The sequence below is a fragment of the Symphalangus syndactylus genome, chromosome 17, assembly GCF_028878055.3.
Source record: "Symphalangus syndactylus isolate Jambi chromosome 17, NHGRI_mSymSyn1-v2.1_pri, whole genome shotgun sequence".
In the NCBI taxonomy this organism is placed as follows: Eukaryota; Metazoa; Chordata; class Mammalia; order Primates; family Hylobatidae; genus Symphalangus; species Symphalangus syndactylus.
Genome location: NC_072439.2, coordinates 23,491,323 through 23,511,284, shown reverse-complemented (window position 1 = coordinate 23,511,284; position 19,962 = coordinate 23,491,323). Strand labels below are relative to the sequence as shown.

The 19,962-nt window shown below is 53.1% G+C and overlaps 1 protein-coding gene across 3 annotated transcripts in view; it reads left to right on the top strand.

Annotated features, from left to right (window-relative positions):
• The window catches only part of RYR1 (ryanodine receptor 1), a 157,700-nt gene that overhangs the window by 13,250 nt on the left and 124,488 nt on the right, over nucleotides 1–19,962 (top strand). For all 3 annotated transcript variants that reach the window (XM_063621117.1, XM_063621118.1, XM_055250597.2), the window contains 16 exons: nucleotides 12–86; nucleotides 1,677–1,833; nucleotides 1,971–2,135; nucleotides 4,616–4,737; nucleotides 5,645–5,840; nucleotides 8,316–8,451; nucleotides 8,532–8,627; nucleotides 8,714–8,832; nucleotides 10,270–10,403; nucleotides 10,820–11,061; nucleotides 11,911–12,103; nucleotides 13,064–13,280; nucleotides 16,134–16,238; nucleotides 16,457–16,560; nucleotides 17,321–17,404; nucleotides 18,806–19,113. In XM_063621117.1, coding sequence (XP_063477187.1) covers nucleotides 12–86; nucleotides 1,677–1,833; nucleotides 1,971–2,135; nucleotides 4,616–4,737; nucleotides 5,645–5,840; nucleotides 8,316–8,451; nucleotides 8,532–8,627; nucleotides 8,714–8,832; nucleotides 10,270–10,403; nucleotides 10,820–11,061; nucleotides 11,911–12,103; nucleotides 13,064–13,280; nucleotides 16,134–16,238; nucleotides 16,457–16,560; nucleotides 17,321–17,404; nucleotides 18,806–19,113 — 2,453 coding nt within the window. The remainder of the gene's footprint in view (nucleotides 1–11; nucleotides 87–1,676; nucleotides 1,834–1,970; nucleotides 2,136–4,615; nucleotides 4,738–5,644; nucleotides 5,841–8,315; nucleotides 8,452–8,531; nucleotides 8,628–8,713; nucleotides 8,833–10,269; nucleotides 10,404–10,819; nucleotides 11,062–11,910; nucleotides 12,104–13,063; nucleotides 13,281–16,133; nucleotides 16,239–16,456; nucleotides 16,561–17,320; nucleotides 17,405–18,805; nucleotides 19,114–19,962) is intronic.

Genomic DNA, 19,962 nt, shown 5'->3' with positions numbered 1-19,962 from the left:
TGTGTCCCCAGACTTGTCTACTATGAGGGGGGAGCTGTGTGCACCCACGCCCGCTCCCTCTGGAGGCTGGAGCCACTAAGAATCAGGTAGGGCGGGGAAGGTGGGGAGAGGCCAGGGAGAGGCTGGGGTCATCTGGCAGCCTGGGAGGAGAGAAAAGGTCTTGAGGGAAGATCTGATAGAGACTGAAGGGTCTTGAGGGAAAATCAGAGCAGCCTGAGAGAGAGATGAAAATCTCCGCCAGGTGTGGTGACTTCATGCCTGTAGTCCCGGCACTTTGGGGAGGCTGAGGCGAGAGGATCACTGGAGGCCAGAAGTTCAAAACCAGCCTGGGCAACATCATGAGACCCCCGTCTCTGCAAAAATATAAAGAATTAGCAGGGTGTGGTGGTGTGCGCCTTTAGTCTCAGCTACTTTGTGGGGCTGAGGTGGGAGGATCACTTGAGCCCAGGGGGTCAAGGCTGCAGTGAGCTGAGATCCTGCCACTGTACTCCAGCCTGGGTGACACAGCAAGATCCTGTCTCAAAAAAACAAACAAAACTAAAACAAAAAGAGGCCAAGCGCGGTGGCTCACGCCTGTAATGTCAGCACTTTGGGAGGCCGAGGCAGGTGGATCACTTGAGGTCAGGAGTTCCAGACCAGGCTGGCTAACGTGGTGAAACGCTGTCTCTACTAAAAATACAAAAATTAGCTTGGTGTGGTGGTGGGCACCTGTAATCCTTGCTACTGGAGAGGCTCAGGCAGGAGAATCCCTTGAACCCAGGAGGTGGCGGTTGCAATGAACTGAGACTGCACCATTGCATTCCGGCCTGGGCGACAGAGCGAGACTCTATCTCAAAAAAATACAAAAACAAAGGCCAGGTGTGGTGGCTGACACCTGTAATCCCAGCACTTTGGGAAGCCAAGGCGGGTGGATCATTTGAGGTCAGGAGTTCAAGACCAGCCTGGCCAACATGGTGAAACCCTGTCTCCACTAAAAATACAAAATTAGCCAGGCGGTAGTGGCATGCACCTGTAGTCCCAGCTTCTTGGGAGGCTGAGGCAGGAGAATCACTTGAGCCTGGGAGGTAGAGGTTGCAGTGAGGTGAGATCGTGCCACTGCACTCCAGCCTGGGCAACAGAGTGAGGCCCTGCCTTAAAAACAAAACAAAACAAAACAAAAAACAACAAGCAAAACAAAAACAAAAAATGAAGTCTCTCTGGAGTCCTGTGGGAAAAGGAGGTTTGGGGGGTTTTCGAGGGAGAGATTAGGGGCCCTGAGTAAAATGATGGGGGAATTTAGGGGTCTGGAAAAATGAGAGTACTGGAGACATTTGGGAAGCCCTGAGGAAGCTGTGAGGGCCTGAGAGAGGATTGGGGTTCCTAAGGGAGGACTAGGGGTCCTAATTAAGATTTAGGGGCCCTATGAAAGGTTCGAGGAACACTGGAAGAGGGTTCGGGGCTTGAGGTGGTTTGGACCAAGACTATAGTGTCCAGGCTGGGTGCAGTGGCTCATGCCTGTAATCCCAGCACTTTGGGAGGCCGAGGCGGGAGGACTGCTTGAGCCCTGGAGTTCGAGATCAGCTTGGGCGACATAGCAAGACCTGGTTTCTGTAAAAAAAAGAAAAAGAAGAAAAGACTGTAATGTCCATGGGAGAACTGGGGGGTCCTCTGACTCCTCTGGCCCTCACCCTCCACAGCTGGAGTGGGAGCCACCTGCGCTGGGGCCAGCCACTCCGAGTCCGGCATGTCACCACCGGGCGGTACCTGGCGCTCACCGAGGACCAGGGCCTGGTGGTGGTTGACGCCAGCAAGGCCCACACCAAGGCTACCTCCTTCTGCTTCCGCATCTCCAAGGTCAGTGGGGTTTGTGGCGCCCTCCCTCACCTGGAGCCCCCAGTCCCAGCCCAGCCTGCACTCTGCAGTCCCTCAGGGGGGCTCCCCTGCTAAACACACAGGCACAGGAGGCTGACCTATGTCCCCTGCCCCTGCAGGAGAAGCTGGATATGGCCCCCAAGCGGGATGTGGAGGGCATGGGCCCCCCTGAGATCAAGTACGGGGAGTCACTGTGCTTTGTGCAGCACGTGGCCTCAGGACTGTGGCTCACCTATGCTGCTCCAGACCCCAAGGCCCTGCGGCTCGGCGTGCTCAAGAAGAAGGTGGGTCTAATCCCAGCTACTCAGGAGGCTGAGGTGGTAGAATTGCTTGAGCCCAGGAGGTCAAGGCTGCAGTGAGCTGTGATCATGCCACTGCACTCCAGCCTGGGTGACAGAGTGAGGTGGGGTGCAGGGAGGGTGCTGAGGGGTGGTGCTTGAGACTTTGGGAGTTTGAGGATGAGACTGAGAGAAAGACAAACTGGGAGAGAAACTGAGACTGAGAGAAACAGCAAAAAAGACAAAGGGATATATCTACATGGAGAGAGAGAGAGAGAGGGAGAACAGAAATCTATAGACAGAGACAGGGAAAGGCAGAGATAAAGAGGCATGGAAACAGAGAAATAGAGAAAGATAGAGACAGAGAAACAGAGACACGGCCGGGCGTGGTGGTTCACACCTGTAATCCTAGCACTTTGGGAGGCCCAGGCGGGTGGATCACCTAAGGTCAGGAGTTTGAGACCAGCCTGGCCAACATGGTGAAACCCTGTCTCTACTAAAAATACAAAAATTAGCCAGGCGTGGTGGCAGCTGCCTGTAATCCTAGCTACTCAGGAGGCTGAGGCAGAAGAATTGCTTGAACCTGGGAGGTGGAGGTTGGGAGTGAGCCAAGATCGTGCCATTGCACTCCGTCCGGCCTGGCTGACAAGAGTGAAACTCCATCTCAGAAAAGCAAAAACAAAACAAAAACAAAAAAAACAGAGACAGAGTGAGAAAAAGATGGATAATGACCGACTGAGAATAACGTTCAACAAACAATTACTGAGTTCCCAAGTTGTTCTGGTTGTGTGAAAGTAGATGAGCTGTACCGACCTGTTCCCTGCCCTCCCAGTGCTCAGAAATCGTGAACAAACTGCCTTTAGCGAAGTACATAGTTTTACAATTAAGGAGTGGGAAAACTATTTTTGGCAGAGGGAACAGCATGTGCAAAGGTCCTGAGGTTAACATGAGCTTGACTTGTTGCAGTAGCAGAAAGAAGCCATAGTGTGGCTGGAGCAGGGTGAGCGACGGGTGAGTAGTGGTTGATGAGGGAAGAGGGGATGGGAACGGCTCGTGTGAGGCCTTGTGGGCCATGGGAGAGGTCTATTATTGTTTGTTTCTTGTAGAGACGAGGTCTCACTATATTACACAGGCTGGTCTCAAACTCCTGGGGTTCAAATGATCCTCCTGCCTCAGCCTCCCAAAGTGCTGAGATTAAAGTGTGAGCCACTGCTCCTGGCCAGGTTCTAGTTTTTATCCTGAGATGGGCTCATGGGAGAATTTTAGCAGGGTAGAGAGGTGACCTGATAGAAGATCACAGAATTCTTAGGCTGTCTCTGGGAACAGACTACAGTCGGGGGACAGAGCCAGAGCAGGGAGACCAGAGAAGAGACTGCCATGATGTTACAAATGGGAGATGACAGTGGACAGGACCAGAATGGGGACTGTGGAGTTGGGAAAAGTCGTAGATTCTGGTGGGGTTCTGAGGGTAGAGCCAATAGGATTTGCTGGCAGATTGGCTGTGGGGTGAGAGAGGGGGAGGGGTTGAGGATAATGCCATGATTTTTGCCCCAAGCAACTGGAAGGATGGAAGTGCTGAAATAGCCTCATTGTCTGGAGTATCACCCCAGGTTTGTCAGGCTGCTCTTTGTTAGAAAAGAAATGATTTTGGGGGCTGCATTCCGTTAGAAAGGAAACTCTGCCGAGGACTCTGTTGCCCTTACTCTCTGCCTAAATAATTTCTTTCTACCTCTTGTATCAGTGCCATCAACCAAGTTAGGGGACAGTCAGTGTTGGCTCAGAAAGACAGGGATCTAAGGCTTTACTGCCAGTGCCTAGACCAGAACCACTTACTACAGCCTTGCTGAATGCACAAGTAGGAAGCCTTGGGGAGGCACCCGTTTGCAAAAACAGGCCTGTCGTTGAATATGTGAGCCAAAAGCGTAGAGACGGGGCCTCGGCCACGTCCAAAGTGGGGACACGTGAGCATCATCAGCAGGTGGATGGTATTTACAGCCGCAGACCGGATGAGTTCTGGGGAGGTCAGCTCGGGGTGAAGCTGGCAGCCGTGATGTTCTCACCTTGTGGAAAGGTGGTCCGGCATTCTGTCTGGGACAGGTTCAATTTGGGGGTTGTTAGAGCTTTCTGGTCAGGGGGAATGTTAAGTCAGCAATAGGTACAGGTGGAAAGGGTCTGGCCTGGAGACAGAGACAGGAAGGAGATAGGGATAGAGAGAGAGGGAGAGGCAGGGACAGAGGTGAGAGAGATAGAGAGACAAAGACAGACAAAACTAAAAACAGAGGCAGAGAGAGACAGAGAGGAGAGAGAGAATCAAAGACATGGAGGAGACAGATGACCGGGGACAGAAAAATGAGGAGGAATTTGCAGTGAGATTCTGCAGAGCAGGGAGGAGGGGGCAAGTGCAGAACTCAAGTCTGGACAGAGGTCTTGGGGGCATGGCCCTGGGTGGCTGGGCCCACTCCAGACCTCTGTCTTCCCACTCCTAGGCCATGCTGCACCAGGAGGGCCACATGGACGACGCACTGTCGCTGACCCGCTGCCAGCAGGAGGAGTCCCAGGCCGCCCGCATGATCCACAGCACCAATGGCCTATACAACCAGTTCATCAAGTGAGCGACCTGCCCTCCCTGCTGGGGTGACTCCTGTGCTCTCCCATGCTCCGGGCATCCATGCACCTGGCCTCTTTCATCTCTACCTCTGTTGCCCACACCCTTGTCTAACATATACATGGGCCAAGTGCAGTGGCTCACACCTGTAATCCCAAGACTTTGGGAGGGCAAGGCAAGAGGATTGCTTGAGCCCAGGAGCTTGAGACCAGCCTGGGCAGCATAGGGAGACCCTGCCTCTACCAAAAAAAAAAAAAATTAGGCTGGGCACAGTGGCTCATGCCTGTAATCCTAGCACTTTGAGAGGCTGAGGCTGGCAGATCGCTTGAGCCCAGGAGTTTGAGACCAGCCTGAGCAACATAGTGAAACCCTGTCTCTATAAAAAAATTACAAAATATTGGCCAGGTGTGGTGGCACGTCCCTGTAGTCCCAGCTGCATGGGAGGCTGAGGAGGGAGGATTGCTTGAGCCAAGGGGGCAGAGGCTGCAGTGAGCCACTATACTCCAGCTTCAATGACAGAGCGAGACCCTTCTCAAAAAATAATAACAATAATATACACATGACCCCTAACCTCTAAACTCCTGACCTCTGTACACTTGACCCCTAATCTGACCTTGACAACCATGATCACATTCCTGATCATCACCCAACTTTTACATCCCAGACACCCAGAGCCTGGACCCTGGACCTCTCCATCCCTGAATTCCGGGACCCCCCTGTACCTACACAGGAGCGAGTCCCAGTCCCAGCTCTGCCCTTGGCCATTGTGTGACCTCGGACAAATGCCTTTCCCTCTCTGCGTCTCAGTCTCCCCCTCTGTAAAACGGGTGGGTCTGGGGGAGTCTTGCGGGAGTGAGGTTGCGGCAGTTAGCGCTCCCGGCCCTGGCTGACAGCTGCGAGGTCCCTGTAGGAGCCTGGACAGCTTCAGCGGGAAGCCACGGGGCTCGGGGCCGCCGGCTGGCACGGCGCTGCCCATCGAGGGCGTCATCCTGAGCCTGCAGGACCTCATCATCTACTTCGAGCCGCCCTCCGAGGACTTGCAGCACGAGGAGAAGCAGAGCAAGCTGCGAAGCCTGCGCAACCGCCAGAGCCTCTTCCAGGAGGAGGTGAGGACGCGGCGAGGGCGGAGCGGGGCCTGTGGGCCCAGGGGGCGGGACCACTGAGGGGCGGGGCCAGGGCGCTGGGCGGGGCAGGGCCTGAGGGACCTGGGGAAGTAGGGTCTGAGAAGGGGGCGGGGCAGGAGGAGGAGCCGGACAGGAACCCCAGCCAGTGAGAACACAAGGGGGCGGGGCCTGCTGCATTGGTGAGCAGGACCTATGGGAAAGGGCAGGGCGTATGGCCGAGCAGGGGGCAGGGCCTGGAGAGCAGGATGGAACAAAAGAACTGAGGGGCGGGGCCTGTGTGAAGCTCAGGGATAGGGTGAGGCCCGGAGAGGTGAGGCCAGGGGTGGGGCCAGAGGTCAGAGGTAGGGCTGCCGACTCAGCGGGCGGGGTCTGCTGGCCCGGGGTCTGCAGGGTGGGCGGACAGAACCAGGGTGGGGTATGGGAGGTGCCGGGCCAGAAATAGATCTTTGGGCATTAGGGAGGGGAGGCCAACTGTGAACAAAACAGAAAAAAATCTCTGTCCTTATGGAGTTGACACGGCACGAGAGACAGGAGATCAATAAAATAAATAAGTAAATTGTATGGCATATTAGATGGTAATAGCTGTTAAAGAGAAAAATTCAGCAGGTAAGGGGTAGGGAGTGTTGGGGTTTTTTTTTTTTTTTTTTTTTTTTTTTTTTTGAGACGGAGTCTGGCTCTGTCGCCCAGGCTGGAGTGCAGTGGCACGATCTCGGCTCACTGCAAGCTCCACCTCCCGGATTCACGCCATTCTCCTGCCTCAGACTCCCGAGTAGCTGGGACTACAGGCGCCCGCCACCTCGCCCGGCTAATTTTTTGTATTTTTAGTAGAGACGGGGTTTCACCATGTTAGCCAGGATGGTCTCGATCTCCTGACCTCGTGATCCGCCCGCCTCGGCCTCCCAAAGTGCTGGGATTACAGGCGTGAGCCACAGCGCCCGGCCTGAGTGTTGGGGTTTTGCAGTTTAAGACAGAGCCGTCAGGCAGGGTGACCTGGAGGAAGAGAGGAAGCCATGTGCAAAGGCCATGAGATGGGCGGGTGTTTGGCACGTTCCAGAAACAGTCAGGTGGTGATTGGAGCAGGGAGGCTTGGGTGGGGTAGTGGGAGGAGATGAGGGCAGAGAGGTGACGAGGGCCAGGCCTTGGGAGGACTTTGGCTTTGGGAGCCACAGGAGGTTTCGGTCCTCTTCAGTCACAGCTAGTTAGTGGCAGAGCCGGTCAGTGTGATGCCACTTTGGTTGTGCTCTCCACTTGGAGGCACTGCTCCTCTCACTACTGATCTGGGCCCCAGGATGCAGATACAACAATTGTTTTGTTTTGTCTTGTTTTTTGAGACAGAGTCTCTCTGTGTCACCCAGGCTGGAGTGCAGTGGTGTGATCTTGGCTCACTGCAACCTCCACCTCCAGGGTTCAAATGATTCTCCTGCCTCAGCCTCCCAAGTAGCTGAGACTACAGGTGTCAGCCACCATGCCTGGCTAACTTTTGTATTTTTAGTAGAGGTGGGGTTTCGCCATGTTGGCCAGGCTCGTCTCAAACTCCTGACCTCAGGTGATCCGCCCACCTCTGCCTCCCAAAAGGCTGGAATTACAGGCATGAGCCACTGCACCCAGACAGTTTTGTCCTTTTTGTTGATTTCACTGTTTATAATGTTTCCCAAGTGTAGTGCTGAAGTGCTGTCTAGCTTTCCTAAGTGCAAGAAAGCTATGATGTGCCTTACTGAGAAAATATGTGTTAGATAAGTTTAATTAAGGCATGAGTTATAGTACTATTGGCTGTGAATTTAATGTTAATGACTCAACAATATATATTAAATAACTGTCTTTAAACAGGAACATAAAAAACAAGGTTATGTAATAAGTGGTTGATGAAAATACTGTCACAGACTCATAGGGACTCCCTGTATTTCCCCTAGAAGCAGTGGTTCAGTATTTGATAATTCAGTGTTCATAATGACTTTATAGAACATAACTACGAATAATGAGAATTGATTGTATATGTTTTATGTACTTTTCTGTATGTATATTATGATTCACAATAAAATAAGAAAAAAATATTAAAATGTAAAAAAAAAAAAAGAAAAGATAAGGTGAGAAAAATCTTTCTGATGGTTGGTGTGGAGAGTGAACTGTGCCAATTAGGACCAGGAGTGGGGTTCCTGGAAATGAGTAGAATGGAGAGAAAAGTGCAGGAAGGGGAAGTATAAACTCAGTTCTGGTGTTAATAAGGACTGAATTATCATGGACTGAATCAGTCAGAGAGGACAAGAACAGATATGGGGAGCCGAGGAGGAGAGGAGAGCAATGGGACTGATTGGGAATATGAAACCAAAAGGGCTGGTTTAGATCTGGGAACACACCATCACTAGTTGTTGAAGGAATATGAATTAGTGAATCCAAGAAAGACAAGGAAGGGAGGGCCTGGGTCTCCTATTGTGACCCCTCTTATTTTCCTCATCCTAGGGGATGCTCTCCCTGGTCCTGAATTGCATTGACCGCCTAAATGTCTACACCACCGCTGCCCACTTTGCCGAATTTGCAGGGGAGGAGGCAGCCGAGTCCTGGAAAGAGATTGTGAATCTTCTCTATGAACTCCTAGGTAGGGGTCCCAGTCCTGACTCCCCCAAGAACACCCCAGATCCCCAGTCCTATTGGATCTGACACCTCTTCCCCCCTCAGCTTCTCTGATCCGTGGCAATCGTAGCAACTGTGCCCTCTTCTCCACAAACTTGGACTGGCTGGTCAGCAAGCTGGATCGGCTGGAGGCCTCGTCTGGTAGGAGAACCCGGGGGAGTGGGACAGAGGCTTGTGGGAGGGGATAGCCATGGCTGCTTCACTTCTCATTCTGGGCACCCTGGCAGGCATCCTGGAGGTCCTGTACTGTGTCCTCATTGAGAGTCCGGAGGTTCTGAACATTATCCAGGAGAATCACATCAAGTCCGTCATCTCCCTCCTGGACAAGCACGGGAGGAACCACAAGGTCGGCCCCTCACCACTGACCTCTCATCCCCTGAACTCTGAATGCTGACCTCTCCCCAGGGCCCCAGAACTCTGCTCACTTCCCTCCTCCATCTCATCTCTCACCTGTACGTCACTCCCACTGGCTTTCATCTCAACACAGGGGTCTCAAGCAATGGCTCTTAAGTTGATTCTGGGCCACAGATGTGCTTGGTTAGAGCTCTCAAATTTTTTTTTTTTTTTTTTTTTGAGACAGAGTCTCACACTGTCACTCAGACTGGAGTGCAGTAGCGCTATCTTGGCTCACTGCAACCTCCGCCTCCTGGGTTCAAGCGATTCTCCTGCCTCAGCCTCCCGAGTAGCTGGAACTACAGGTACACGCCACCACACCCAGCTAATTTTTGTATTTTTTTTAGTAGAGACGGGGTTTCACAATGTTGGCCAGGATGGTCTCGATCTCTTGGCTTTGTGATCCGCCCACCTCAGCCTCTTGAAGTGCTGGAATTACAGGCGTGAACCACCGGCACCCGGCCTTTTTTTTTTTTTTTTTTTTTTTTTGAGATGGAGTCTTGCTCTGTTACCCAGACTAGAGTGGAAGTGCAGTGGCATGATCTCGGCTCACTGCAACCTCTGCCTCCCAGATTCGAGCAATTCTCCTGTCTCAGCCTCCTGAGTAGCTGGGATTACAGGTGCCTGCCAACATGCCCAGCTAATTTTTGTAATTTTAGTAGAGACAGGGTTTCACCATGTTGGCCAGGCTGGTCTCGAACTCCTGAGCTCAGGTGATCCACCCACCTTGGCCTCCCAAAGTGCTGGGATTACAGGGGTGAGCCACCATGCCCCGCCGGTGGTGCTGAAATGTTTTTAAAATTTTCAAATATTGCAGCCTCTAGGTGGACTGTATATATATATGTGTATATATACTCTGTAGTTTGCCACAGCCCTACAAGTTCCTATTGCATTATTTCTAACCACTTCACACATTTATTCAGTCGGTGCAGAAGTAATTGCAGTTTTGCTATTAAAAGGAATGACAAAAACCAGAATTACTTTTGCACCAACCTAATACATTTTCCATTTGGCCCCTAGAGACACAAGTTTGCAACCCCTGCTGATTTAAAATTTCGTCTTGATTCCTGTGTCTCTCACTGGTCCTTTCACTCTGCCCTCTGACCTCTTACCTCACTGCTCCAGTATCCTTCCTTACATTGCTGATACCTTATCCCAACCCATGTGACCCTCCCTCAGCCTCTTGCCAGATCTTCCTCTTTGACCCCTAACCTTTCTCTGATCCCTGACCTTCCACTTTCACCACCTCCTCTCAAAATTGCCACGTCTTATCCCGATGCGCTGTCCTTTCCTCCTGGCTTCCCTCCCTCCCAGGGTTCTTCCGTAGACCCTGTCCTGGTGCCTGCACACCCTTTGAACTCTGACCTTGACCTCCGACCTTGACCTCCAGGTCCTGGACGTGCTGTGCTCCCTGTGTGTGTGTAATGGTGTGGCTGTACGCTCCAACCAAGATCTTATTACTGAGAACTTGCTGCCTGGCCGTGAGCTTTTGCTGCAGACAAACCTCATCAACTATGTCACCAGGTCTGGCTCTTAACATCTGACCCCAGAACTCAGAACCTCTCAACCCTCTCCCTGACTTAGGGACTCCACACCCAGGTGGATGTCCCTTCCTTAATCTCCCACCCCAGGGTTAACAACCAGTCCTCACAGATGTCCACTGTGGCCCCACTCTCCCTTGGCATCCACTCCTCTTGTTCTGTCTTCCTGGCTCCATTTCTGCCTCTATCTGTTTCTCTTTCTCTCTCTCTCTCTCTGTTTTCTCTTTTTGTCTTTGCCTGTTTCTGTCTCGATTCTTCCTCCATGTCTTTCTCCCTGTCTCTCTCCCATCTCTCTCTCTCTGTCTTTGGATGTCTGTCTGTCTGTCTCCCGCTTCCCACCACTTGGCTCTCCTCTCTGCCTCTCCCTCATCCCCCTCTCCTGTTGCATGTCTCCTGCAGCATCCGCCCCAACATCTTCGTGGGCCGAGCGGAAGGCACCACGCAGTACAGCAAATGGTACTTTGAGGTGATGGTGGACGAGGTGACTCCATTTCTGACAGCTCAGGCCACCCACTTGCGGGTGGGCTGGGCCCTCACCGAGGGCTACAGCCCCTACCCTGGGGGCGGCGAGGGCTGGGGCGGCAACGGGGTCGGCGATGACCTCTATTCCTACGGCTTTGATGGACTGCATCTCTGGACAGGTACCTGAACCCTTCCAGGGGACCCTCACCCCTGACCATTGACCCCAGCGATTCTAAGGCTCTGACCATACACCTTGGGGTTCTCAGGATCCTGACTCCCAGAAAAGGTCAACTTTTGACCTTTTAGTCCTCATTTCCCAAGACCCTAACCCCAGAGCTTCCAGATTCCCGGCTCTGACTTGTATCCTCGTTACTTACAGAACTCCGATCCCAGAGTAGGTGTGACCTCTGACCCTAAATATCCCAGAAGACCACTCAGATTACTGTGATCTCTGATCTTTGACTTCTGACCCCAGGAGAATTTATTTATTTATTTATTTATTTTGTTTGTTTGTTTATTCATTTTGAAACCGAGTCTCACTCTGTCTCCTAGGCTGGAGTACAGTAGCGTGATCTCAGCTCACTGCAACCTCTGCCTCTAGGGTTCAAGTGATTCTCCTGCCTCAGCCTCCCGAGTAGCTGGGATTACAGGTGCCCGCCACCACGCCTGGCTCATTTTTGTATTTTTAGTAGAGACAAGGTTTCACCATATTGGCCAGGCTGGTCTCCTGACCTCAAGTGATCCATCCGCCTTGGCCTTCCAAAGTGCTGGGATTACAGATGTGAGCCACTGCATCCGGCCCCCAGGAGGATTTAATCTCTGGCCCTACAGCTCAGAATCCTAATTTCGGGGGAACCCTGACCTCTGCCCTTCATTTCAGAGCTACGGGAGCATCCAAGGGAGCACTTTCCATTAGGGTTTCCAGGATGCAGTCCCCACATGAGCCTCCAATATCTGTCCCTTTTCTCTTGGTATCATTGGTTCTGTGGGACCTGTGACCTCTGACCCGTCTCTGGTGACTGATGCAGGACATGTGGCACGCCCGGTGACTTCCCCAGGGCAGCACCTCCTGGCCCCTGAAGACGTGGTCAGCTGCTGCCTGGACCTCAGCGTGCCGTCCATCTCCTTCCGCATCAACGGCTGCCCTGTGCAGGGCGTCTTTGAGTCCTTCAACCTGGATGGGCTCTTCTTCCCTGTTGTCAGCTTCTCGGCTGGTGTCAAGTGAGAACTTGCCCCCGCCCCACAGCCAGTCCTCAGACCTAGGACTGACCTGAGACAGCTTTCCCAGTCACTCCATGGCCTCCCAGGAGGCCAGGACACTGCAGCCTACCATCAAGACTGACCAGTGGCCAGAACCCTTACTTGAAGATCCCAGGGACCTCCACGTGACCCCAGACTCTTTCCAATGACCTCAGATTCTCCCTAACCCCATGTCCTTCCAGTAACCTCTGAGATAATGGTCTCAGACTCTCCTAGTGGTCTCTCAACAACCCAAGATTTTTCCGGTGACCTCCCAACAACCTCAGACTTTCCCAGTGACTCCAGAATCTGATGATCTCATGACTCCAGACCCTCCTTAACCCCCAATGACTTCAGACTCTTCCAATGACACCATACTCTCTCAATAATCTCTTAATAATGCCAGCATCTCCTGATGACCTTTCAATAGACCCAGACTTGCCCAGTAACCCTGCTCCCAGATAACCCCAGTTATTCCAAAGACCCCTGCAATGATCCAGTCCTTTCCCAATCACCCCAAACTCTCCGAATGTCCATTCAGTGGTGGTTATGTTTATCTCATAATTGTAACAGATGCTCAGTGACTTCTCAAATGACCTTCTTCTTGGTCTCCCCAAACCTTCCAATGTAATCCGAATGCTCTGTTGACCTGGGGTCTCCTCTGAAGGACTGTTCCATGACCTTGCAGTCATCTGAACTCTTCTAGATTAACCGCAGACCCTCCTGCTCTCAACTCCCTGGCTCTTAATTCCCTTATGATATTCCTTTGACTCTAGACTTTCTTTTATGACTTCTAAATGACCTCCAGGACACTATGACTGCCCGGTGACCTTGGGTCTCCCCAGAACTTTCCATTGATCCCAGGACTGCTTCCATGTCCCCCACTGACCACAGACTGTCCCCCATAACCTCCCCTCAATGATCTCCATTGTCCTTCCCCAGGGTGCGGTTCCTCCTTGGTGGCCGCCATGGTGAATTCAAGTTCCTGCCCCCACCTGGCTATGCCCCATGCCATGAGGCTGTGCTCCCTCGAGAGCGACTCCATCTTGAACCCATCAAGGAGTATCGACGGGAGGGGCCCCGGGGGCCTCACCTGGTGGGCCCCAGTCGCTGCCTCTCACACATCGACTTCGTGCCCTGCCCTGTGGACACTGTCCAGGTACTGCCTGCCCTGCAAAGGTTTTCTGGTGAGGCAGGGTCTCTTAGGAGTCAGAGAGGGGGCGGGGTGCCATCATTCATGCCTGTAATCCCAGCACTGTGGATGGCCAGGCGTGGTGGCTCACGCCTGTAAGCCCAGCACTTTGGGAGGCCGAGCCGGGTGGATCACCTGAGGTCAGGAGTTAAAGACCAGCCTGGCCAACAAGGTGAAAGTGAAACCCTGTCTCTACTAAAAATACAAAAAGTTAGCTGGGCATGGTGGCGGGCACCTGTAATCCCAGCTACTCGGGAGACTGAGGGAGGAGAATCGCTTGAACCTGGGAGGTGGAGGTTGCAGTGAGCTGAGGTGGCGCCATTGCACTCCAGCTTGGGCAACAAGAGTGAAACTCCATCTCAAAACAAAACAAAACAAAACAATAAACAAAAATTAGCATGGTGGCAGGTGCCTGTAATCCCAGCTACTTGGGAGGCTGAGGCAGGAGAATTGCTTGAACACGGGAGGCAGAGGTTGCAATGAGCCAAGATTGCGCCACTACACTCCAGCCTGGGCAACAGAGTGAGACTCCATCTCAAAACAAACAAACAAACAAACAAAAACAACCAACATTTTGGGAAGCTGAAGTGGGGGCCTCGCACTTGAGCCCAAATGTTCGAGATTAGTCTGGGTAATATAGTGAAACCCTGTATTTACAGAAAAAAAATTTTTAATATTTACAAATTTAGACAATTTTTTAAAAGGAGTGAGAGAAGTGGGGAGCTGCCCTAGAAGCTGGGAACCTCGTTGTTTAACAGATGGAGGAACCAAGCACAGAGAAGCAAAGGATTCTGTCAGGGCAGAATCGCAGTCTCAGGGAGTCCTCACCACTGCCCCACAAAGAGAGGGTGGTTCACACCTGTGATCCTAGAACTTTGAGAGGCCGAGGCAGGAGGATCGCTTGAGTCCACGAGTTTGAGACCAGCCTAGGCAGCATAGCAAGACCCCATCTCTACTAAAAATTAAAAGTTAACTGAGGTGGTGGTCCACGACTGTAGTCCCAGCTACTTGGGAGGCTGAAATGGGAGGGTCACTTGAGCCCAGGGATGCGAGGCTGCAGTGAGTTATGATTGTACCACTGCACTCTATCCTGGGTGACAGAGCAAAACCCTGAAAAAAAAAAAAAAAAAGAGAGAGAAAGAAAGAAACAAAAAGGCTGGGTGTTGTGGCTCACGCCTGTAATCTCAGCACTTTGGAAGGCTGAGGTGGGCAGATCACCTGAAGTCAGGAGTTCAAGACCAGCCTGGCCAACATGGCGAAACCCCATCTCTACTGAAAATACAAAAATGAGCCAGGCGTGGTGGCGGACACCTGTAATCCCAGCTACTCAGGAGGCTGAGGCAGGAGAATCACTTGAACTCGGGAGGTGGAGGTTTCAGTGAGCCGAGATTGCACCACTGCACTCTAGCCTGGGCGACAGAGCAAGACTCCATCTCAAAAGAAGAAAGAAAGGACTGTTTTTGCCTTCCCTCCAAGCATGTCCCTATAGGAGGGAATATAGGTTACATTTAAAAGCCTGACAGCAAGGGTTTGGTTTTCAGTCACGTGATCTTGGGCATGTGACCTACCCTCCCTGAGCCTCAGATTCCTCCTCCGTGAGGAAAAGGGGATAACACAAGGACCTATCTGATAGCATTGTTCATTGTTGTGAAGGTGAGATGAATGGATATAGGCAAGATGCTTAGTCCAGTCCTGATTCAACAGTAAGCACTCAAGACAGTCACTCATTATTAGTACCAGTGATATCATCTGCAGTGGTGACCTCACCATCCCCCTGTCCCCAGACCAGTGCCCTGGGCCTCACCCTGGATGCCTCTGTCTGTCCCCATCCCCCAGCCTGTCAGCCTCATAGGCTGTCTACTCGGCCTCCCAGACATCCCCCCGACCCCGCTTTCCTTCTCCCCATGTCCCGCCCAAGTCCAAACCATCATCGCCTCTTGCCTTCGGAACACCAACCAACACCGCTACTGTCTAGCCCAGGCTCTTACCTCTGCCAGGCATCGATATTAACTATGTAACATTTAGTAATTTACATTAATGATCTCACTGAGTCCTTATTAGGTATCGCTATGATCCTCATACAGAGAAGGAAGGAGACTCCTCCATTCTTTTCATTCAGCAAACATTTCCTGAGCCTCTCTTCTGGGTCTGAGTGTGGTTCTGGGCTGGATAGGGCTGGGGACTTGGTGGATACTAGGGCAGCCCCAGGCCCTGCCCTCATGGAGCTCCCAGTCCACAGGGGAGACAGACCCATCCCAGATAATTCCTTAATTCTCTCTCTCTCTCTTTTTTTTTTTTTTTTTTTTTTGGAGACAGAGTTTTGCTCTGTTGCCCAGGCTGAAGTGCTGTGGCACAATCTTGACTCGCTGCAACCTCTGCCTCCAGAGTTCAAGTGATTCTCCTGCCTTAGCCTCCCAAGTAACTGGGACTACAGGTGTGCACCACCACATCTGGCTAATTTTTTGTATTTTTAGAAGAGAGGGGGTTTCACCATGTTGCCTAGGCTGGTCTTGAATTCCTGAGCTCAGGCAATCCGCCCCCCGACCCCCGGCCCTTAGCCTCCCAAAGTGCTGGGATTACAGGTGTGAGCCACCACGGCTGGCCCTGGATAATTCCTTAATTCTGAGGATGCTTAGCCCTCACCCATCTGAGTGTCAACCCTGGAGTCAAGGCGAGGGATGGGGAGCAGGGCTGCCGGACAGTGGGAAGGGAGGTGCTGGAGGAGCCTTCTCAGGCTCACAGGTGTCCTTGGGAAGAGGGGTCATGATGGAGGAGGGTAGAGGGACCTTGGGGATCTCAAGAACGTCCCTCTGCCCCTAGATCGTCCTGCCGCCCCATCTGGAGCGCATTCGGGAGAAGCTGGCGGAAAACATCCACGAGCTCTGGGCGCTAACCCGCATCGAGCAGGGCTGGACCTATGGCCCGGTGAGGGGCTGCCTGCAGCCTGCGGGAGGCCGGCTACACTTGCGGTGCCAGGAGGGAGAGCGGCTCACCGGCGGAGAGGAGGGAGGGACCACAGGGCACCAGGGGGTCCTTGGACTGAGGGTGGCAGAACTAGAGTTGGAGGTCAGGGGTCACAGTCTGGGCATGTGGGGAGTGGGGAGGAAAGGGGAACACAGGAGTTGACCCTGGGTTTTCTTCAGGTTCGGGATGACAACAAGAGGCTGCACCCATGTCTTGTGGACTTCCACAGTCTTCCAGAGCCTGAGAGGAACTACAACCTGCAGATGTCCGGGGAGACGCTCAAGTGAGGGCCCGGTGGAGCCAGGGTCTGGGGCTGGCTGCTGGTGCGGTGGGGGAGGGAGGCATGGAGAGATGGGGCAGGAGGTAGAGACTGAGACAGAGAAGGATGGAGGGGACAGGGATTGTGAGACAGAAACAAACGGAGTGGCCGGGCACGGTGGCTCATACCTGTAATCCTAGCACTTTGGGAGGCTGAGGCGGGTAGATCACTTGAGGTCAGGAGTTCGAGACCAGCCTGGCCAACATGGCAAAACCCCGTCTCTACTAAAAATACAAAACTTAGCCGAGCATGGTGATGCATCCCTGTAATCCCAGCTACTTGGGAGGCTGAGGCAGGAGAATCATTTGAACCTGGGAGGCAGAGGTTGCAGCAAGCCGAGATCATGCTACTGCACTCGTGCCCGGGCGACAGAGCGAGATGCTGTTTCAGAAGAAAAAAAAGCAAACAGGGAGCAAGAAAGGGACAGAGGCAGAAAGAGAGAGAAAGAAAAGGCAGGGATGGAAAGAGAGAGAGATGCAGAAAGAGACAGGGAGACAGGAGAAAGCGGCAGACAGGAAAAGACAGACATAGTCAGTTATACAAAGATGTAGGGAAAGCCAGAAGTCATGAAGCCTGAGGCCAGGATCAAGAGAGACAGGGCCAGAGCGCCCCAGACACTGAAGCAGCAGAGGTAGAGGGAGCTGGAGACCCTGAGGCCGTGGGGGGAGACGAGGCAGGGAGCTCCGAGGGGTGTGACCTGTCGCCTCCGCTCCCCCACCCCCAGGACTCTGCTGGCTCTGGGCTGCCATGTGGGCATGGCAGATGAGAAGGCGGAGGACAACCTGAAGAAGACAAAACTCCCCAAGACGTGAGTGTGGGCGGCCAGGTCCTGTCTGGGGATGGACTGGGGGCTGGGGATGCTGTGCTAAGGGCTAGGGAGGTCGAGGGGTCTTGTGGGGAGGCTGAGGTTAGAGAGGAAGGAGCCTTGGGTTAGGGTGAAGGTCATAGGGTCAGGGCTCTGGGGTCAGAGGTGAATGTCCAGGATTGAGGAGTTAGGAGTTTCAGAGAGAGAGAGAGAGAGAGAGAGAGAGAGAGAGAGAGAGAGAGAATGAGTCCAGAATCCAGGGTGAGGGTCTGCCTAGAGTCAGGGAAAATGAGAGCAGAGGTCACATGTCCACGTAAGGGGTAAGGGGCCAATGGTAAGAGGTGAGCATCTGGAGGTTGTTGGAGTCGTATAAGTAAGGGATCCTGAAATTACAGGTGAGCAGTTACAGGTCCTGGGTTCAGAGGTCAAGGACTGCAGACCCAGGAGTTTGGGGGCGATGAGGCCTGGGATCAGAGTAAGAAACCTCAAAGTGGGCTGGGTGAGGTGGCTCACACCTGTAATCCCAGCACTTTGGGAGGTTGAGGCAGGAAGATCACTTGAGCCCAGTTCAAGACCAGCCTGGGCAACATGGCAAGACCCCTCTACAAAAAATTTAAAAATTAGCAGGACATGGTGGTGGGACGTGCCTGTAGTTCCAGCAACTTGGGAGGTTGAGATGGGAGAATTGCTTGAGCCCAGGAGTTTGAGGCTGCAGTGAGCCATGATTGCACCACCGCTCTCCAGCCTGGGTGACAGAACGAGACAACAACCTCAAGAAAACAAAAAGAGCCGGGCTCAGTCGCTCACACCTGTAATCCCAGCACTTTGGGAGGCAGAGGCGGGTGGATCACCTGAGGTCGGGAGTTCAAGACCAGCCTGACCAACATGGTGAAACCCACTCTCTACTAAAAATACAAAATTAGCCAGGGTGGTGGCACATGCCTGTAATCCCTGCTACTCCGGAGGGTGAGGCAGGAGAATCGCTTGAACCCAGGAGGTGGAGGTTGCAGTGAGCCGAGATCATGCCATTGCACTCCAGCCTGGGCAACAAGAGTGAAACTCCGTATCAAAAAAAAAAAAAAAAAAAAAAAAAAAAGAGAGAAAAACCTCAAAGTTAGTGGTGAGAGGTCCGAGAGAGTTCCGGGGTTAGAGATAGGGGTCCCAAAGTCAAGACAAAGGGGGCTAGAGGTCATTGATGTCAAAGACCTTGCTAGGGTCCAAGGATGCTAGGGTCAGAAGCCGGGGATCTCAAAGCTTATTCTAAAATTTCATAGAACTGCAACATTATCAAAGGTCAGAAACGCCGAAGCTGGGACAAGGGTCAGCAGTCAGGGATCCCACATAGTGCAGAGCCTGGAAGTGGAGGTGAGGGCCTCGTCCCACGGAGCCCTACCATGCCCGCAGGTATATGATGAGCAATGGGTACAAGCCGGCTCCGCTAGACCTGAGCCACGTGCGGCTGACGCCGGCGCAGACGACACTGGTGGACCGTCTGGCAGAAAATGGGCACAATGTATGGGCCCGAGACCGTGTGGGGCAGGGCTGGAGCTACAGCGCGGTGCAGGACATCCCAGCGCGCCGAAACCCTCGGCTCGTGCCGTACCGCCTGCTGGATGAGGCCACCAAGCGCAGCAACCGGGACAGCCTCTGCCAGGCTGTGCGCACCCTCCTGGGCTATGGCTACAACATCGAGCCTCCTGACCAGGAGCCCAGTGAGTGCTCACCCCCGGCCCCGGCCCCGACTCCCACGCCAACTCTGACCCCAGCCCCGACCCCTGATCTCTGACCTGACTCAGCCCCCAAATGAGCTATATATATATATATTTTTTTGGGGGGCGGTGGGGGGACGGAGTCTTGCTCTGTCGCCAGGCTGGAGTTCAGTGGCGTGATCTCTGCTTACTGCAAGCTCCGCCTCCTGGGTTCACACCATTCTCCTGCCTCAGCCTTCTGAGTAGCTGGGACTACAGGCACCTACCACCACGCTCGGCTAATTTTTTGTATTTTTAGTAGAGACGGGGTTTCACCATGTTAGTCAGGATGGTCTCGATCTCCTGACCTCGTGATCCACCCGCCTCGGCCTCCCAAAGTGCTGGGATTACAGGCGTGAGCCACCGTGCCCGGCCCAAATGGGCTGTATCTATCACATTGAGCAGACTGACCAGGAGGTCAGAAAGGAATGACCCCTCCCCGAAACTCTGACCCTTACCCCAGTTCCAACTCGGAACCTGATGGAACCACTTCCCTTGACCTGACTCCAGCCCTGCCTGGGCTATGACTGCAACCCAGAGCCATCAGCCTAGGACCCAATGAGTGCCAACCCCACCTTTGACTCTGATTCCTGACCTCTAGCTTTGACCCCTAATCACTAATCTCTGAACTGTAGCTACCACATGAAGGCACCCAACCAAGGGCTTAGAGAGCCTGTCACCCCTACCCCTAACCTGACCCCTGACCTATCACTGGCTTCCAATCTCAGCCTTGACCCCAAACCCTGGCCGTGGTCCCCAACCTTCAGTTTCTCAACTCTTGGCCCCAACCTAAATTTCCATCCCTTCCATAGC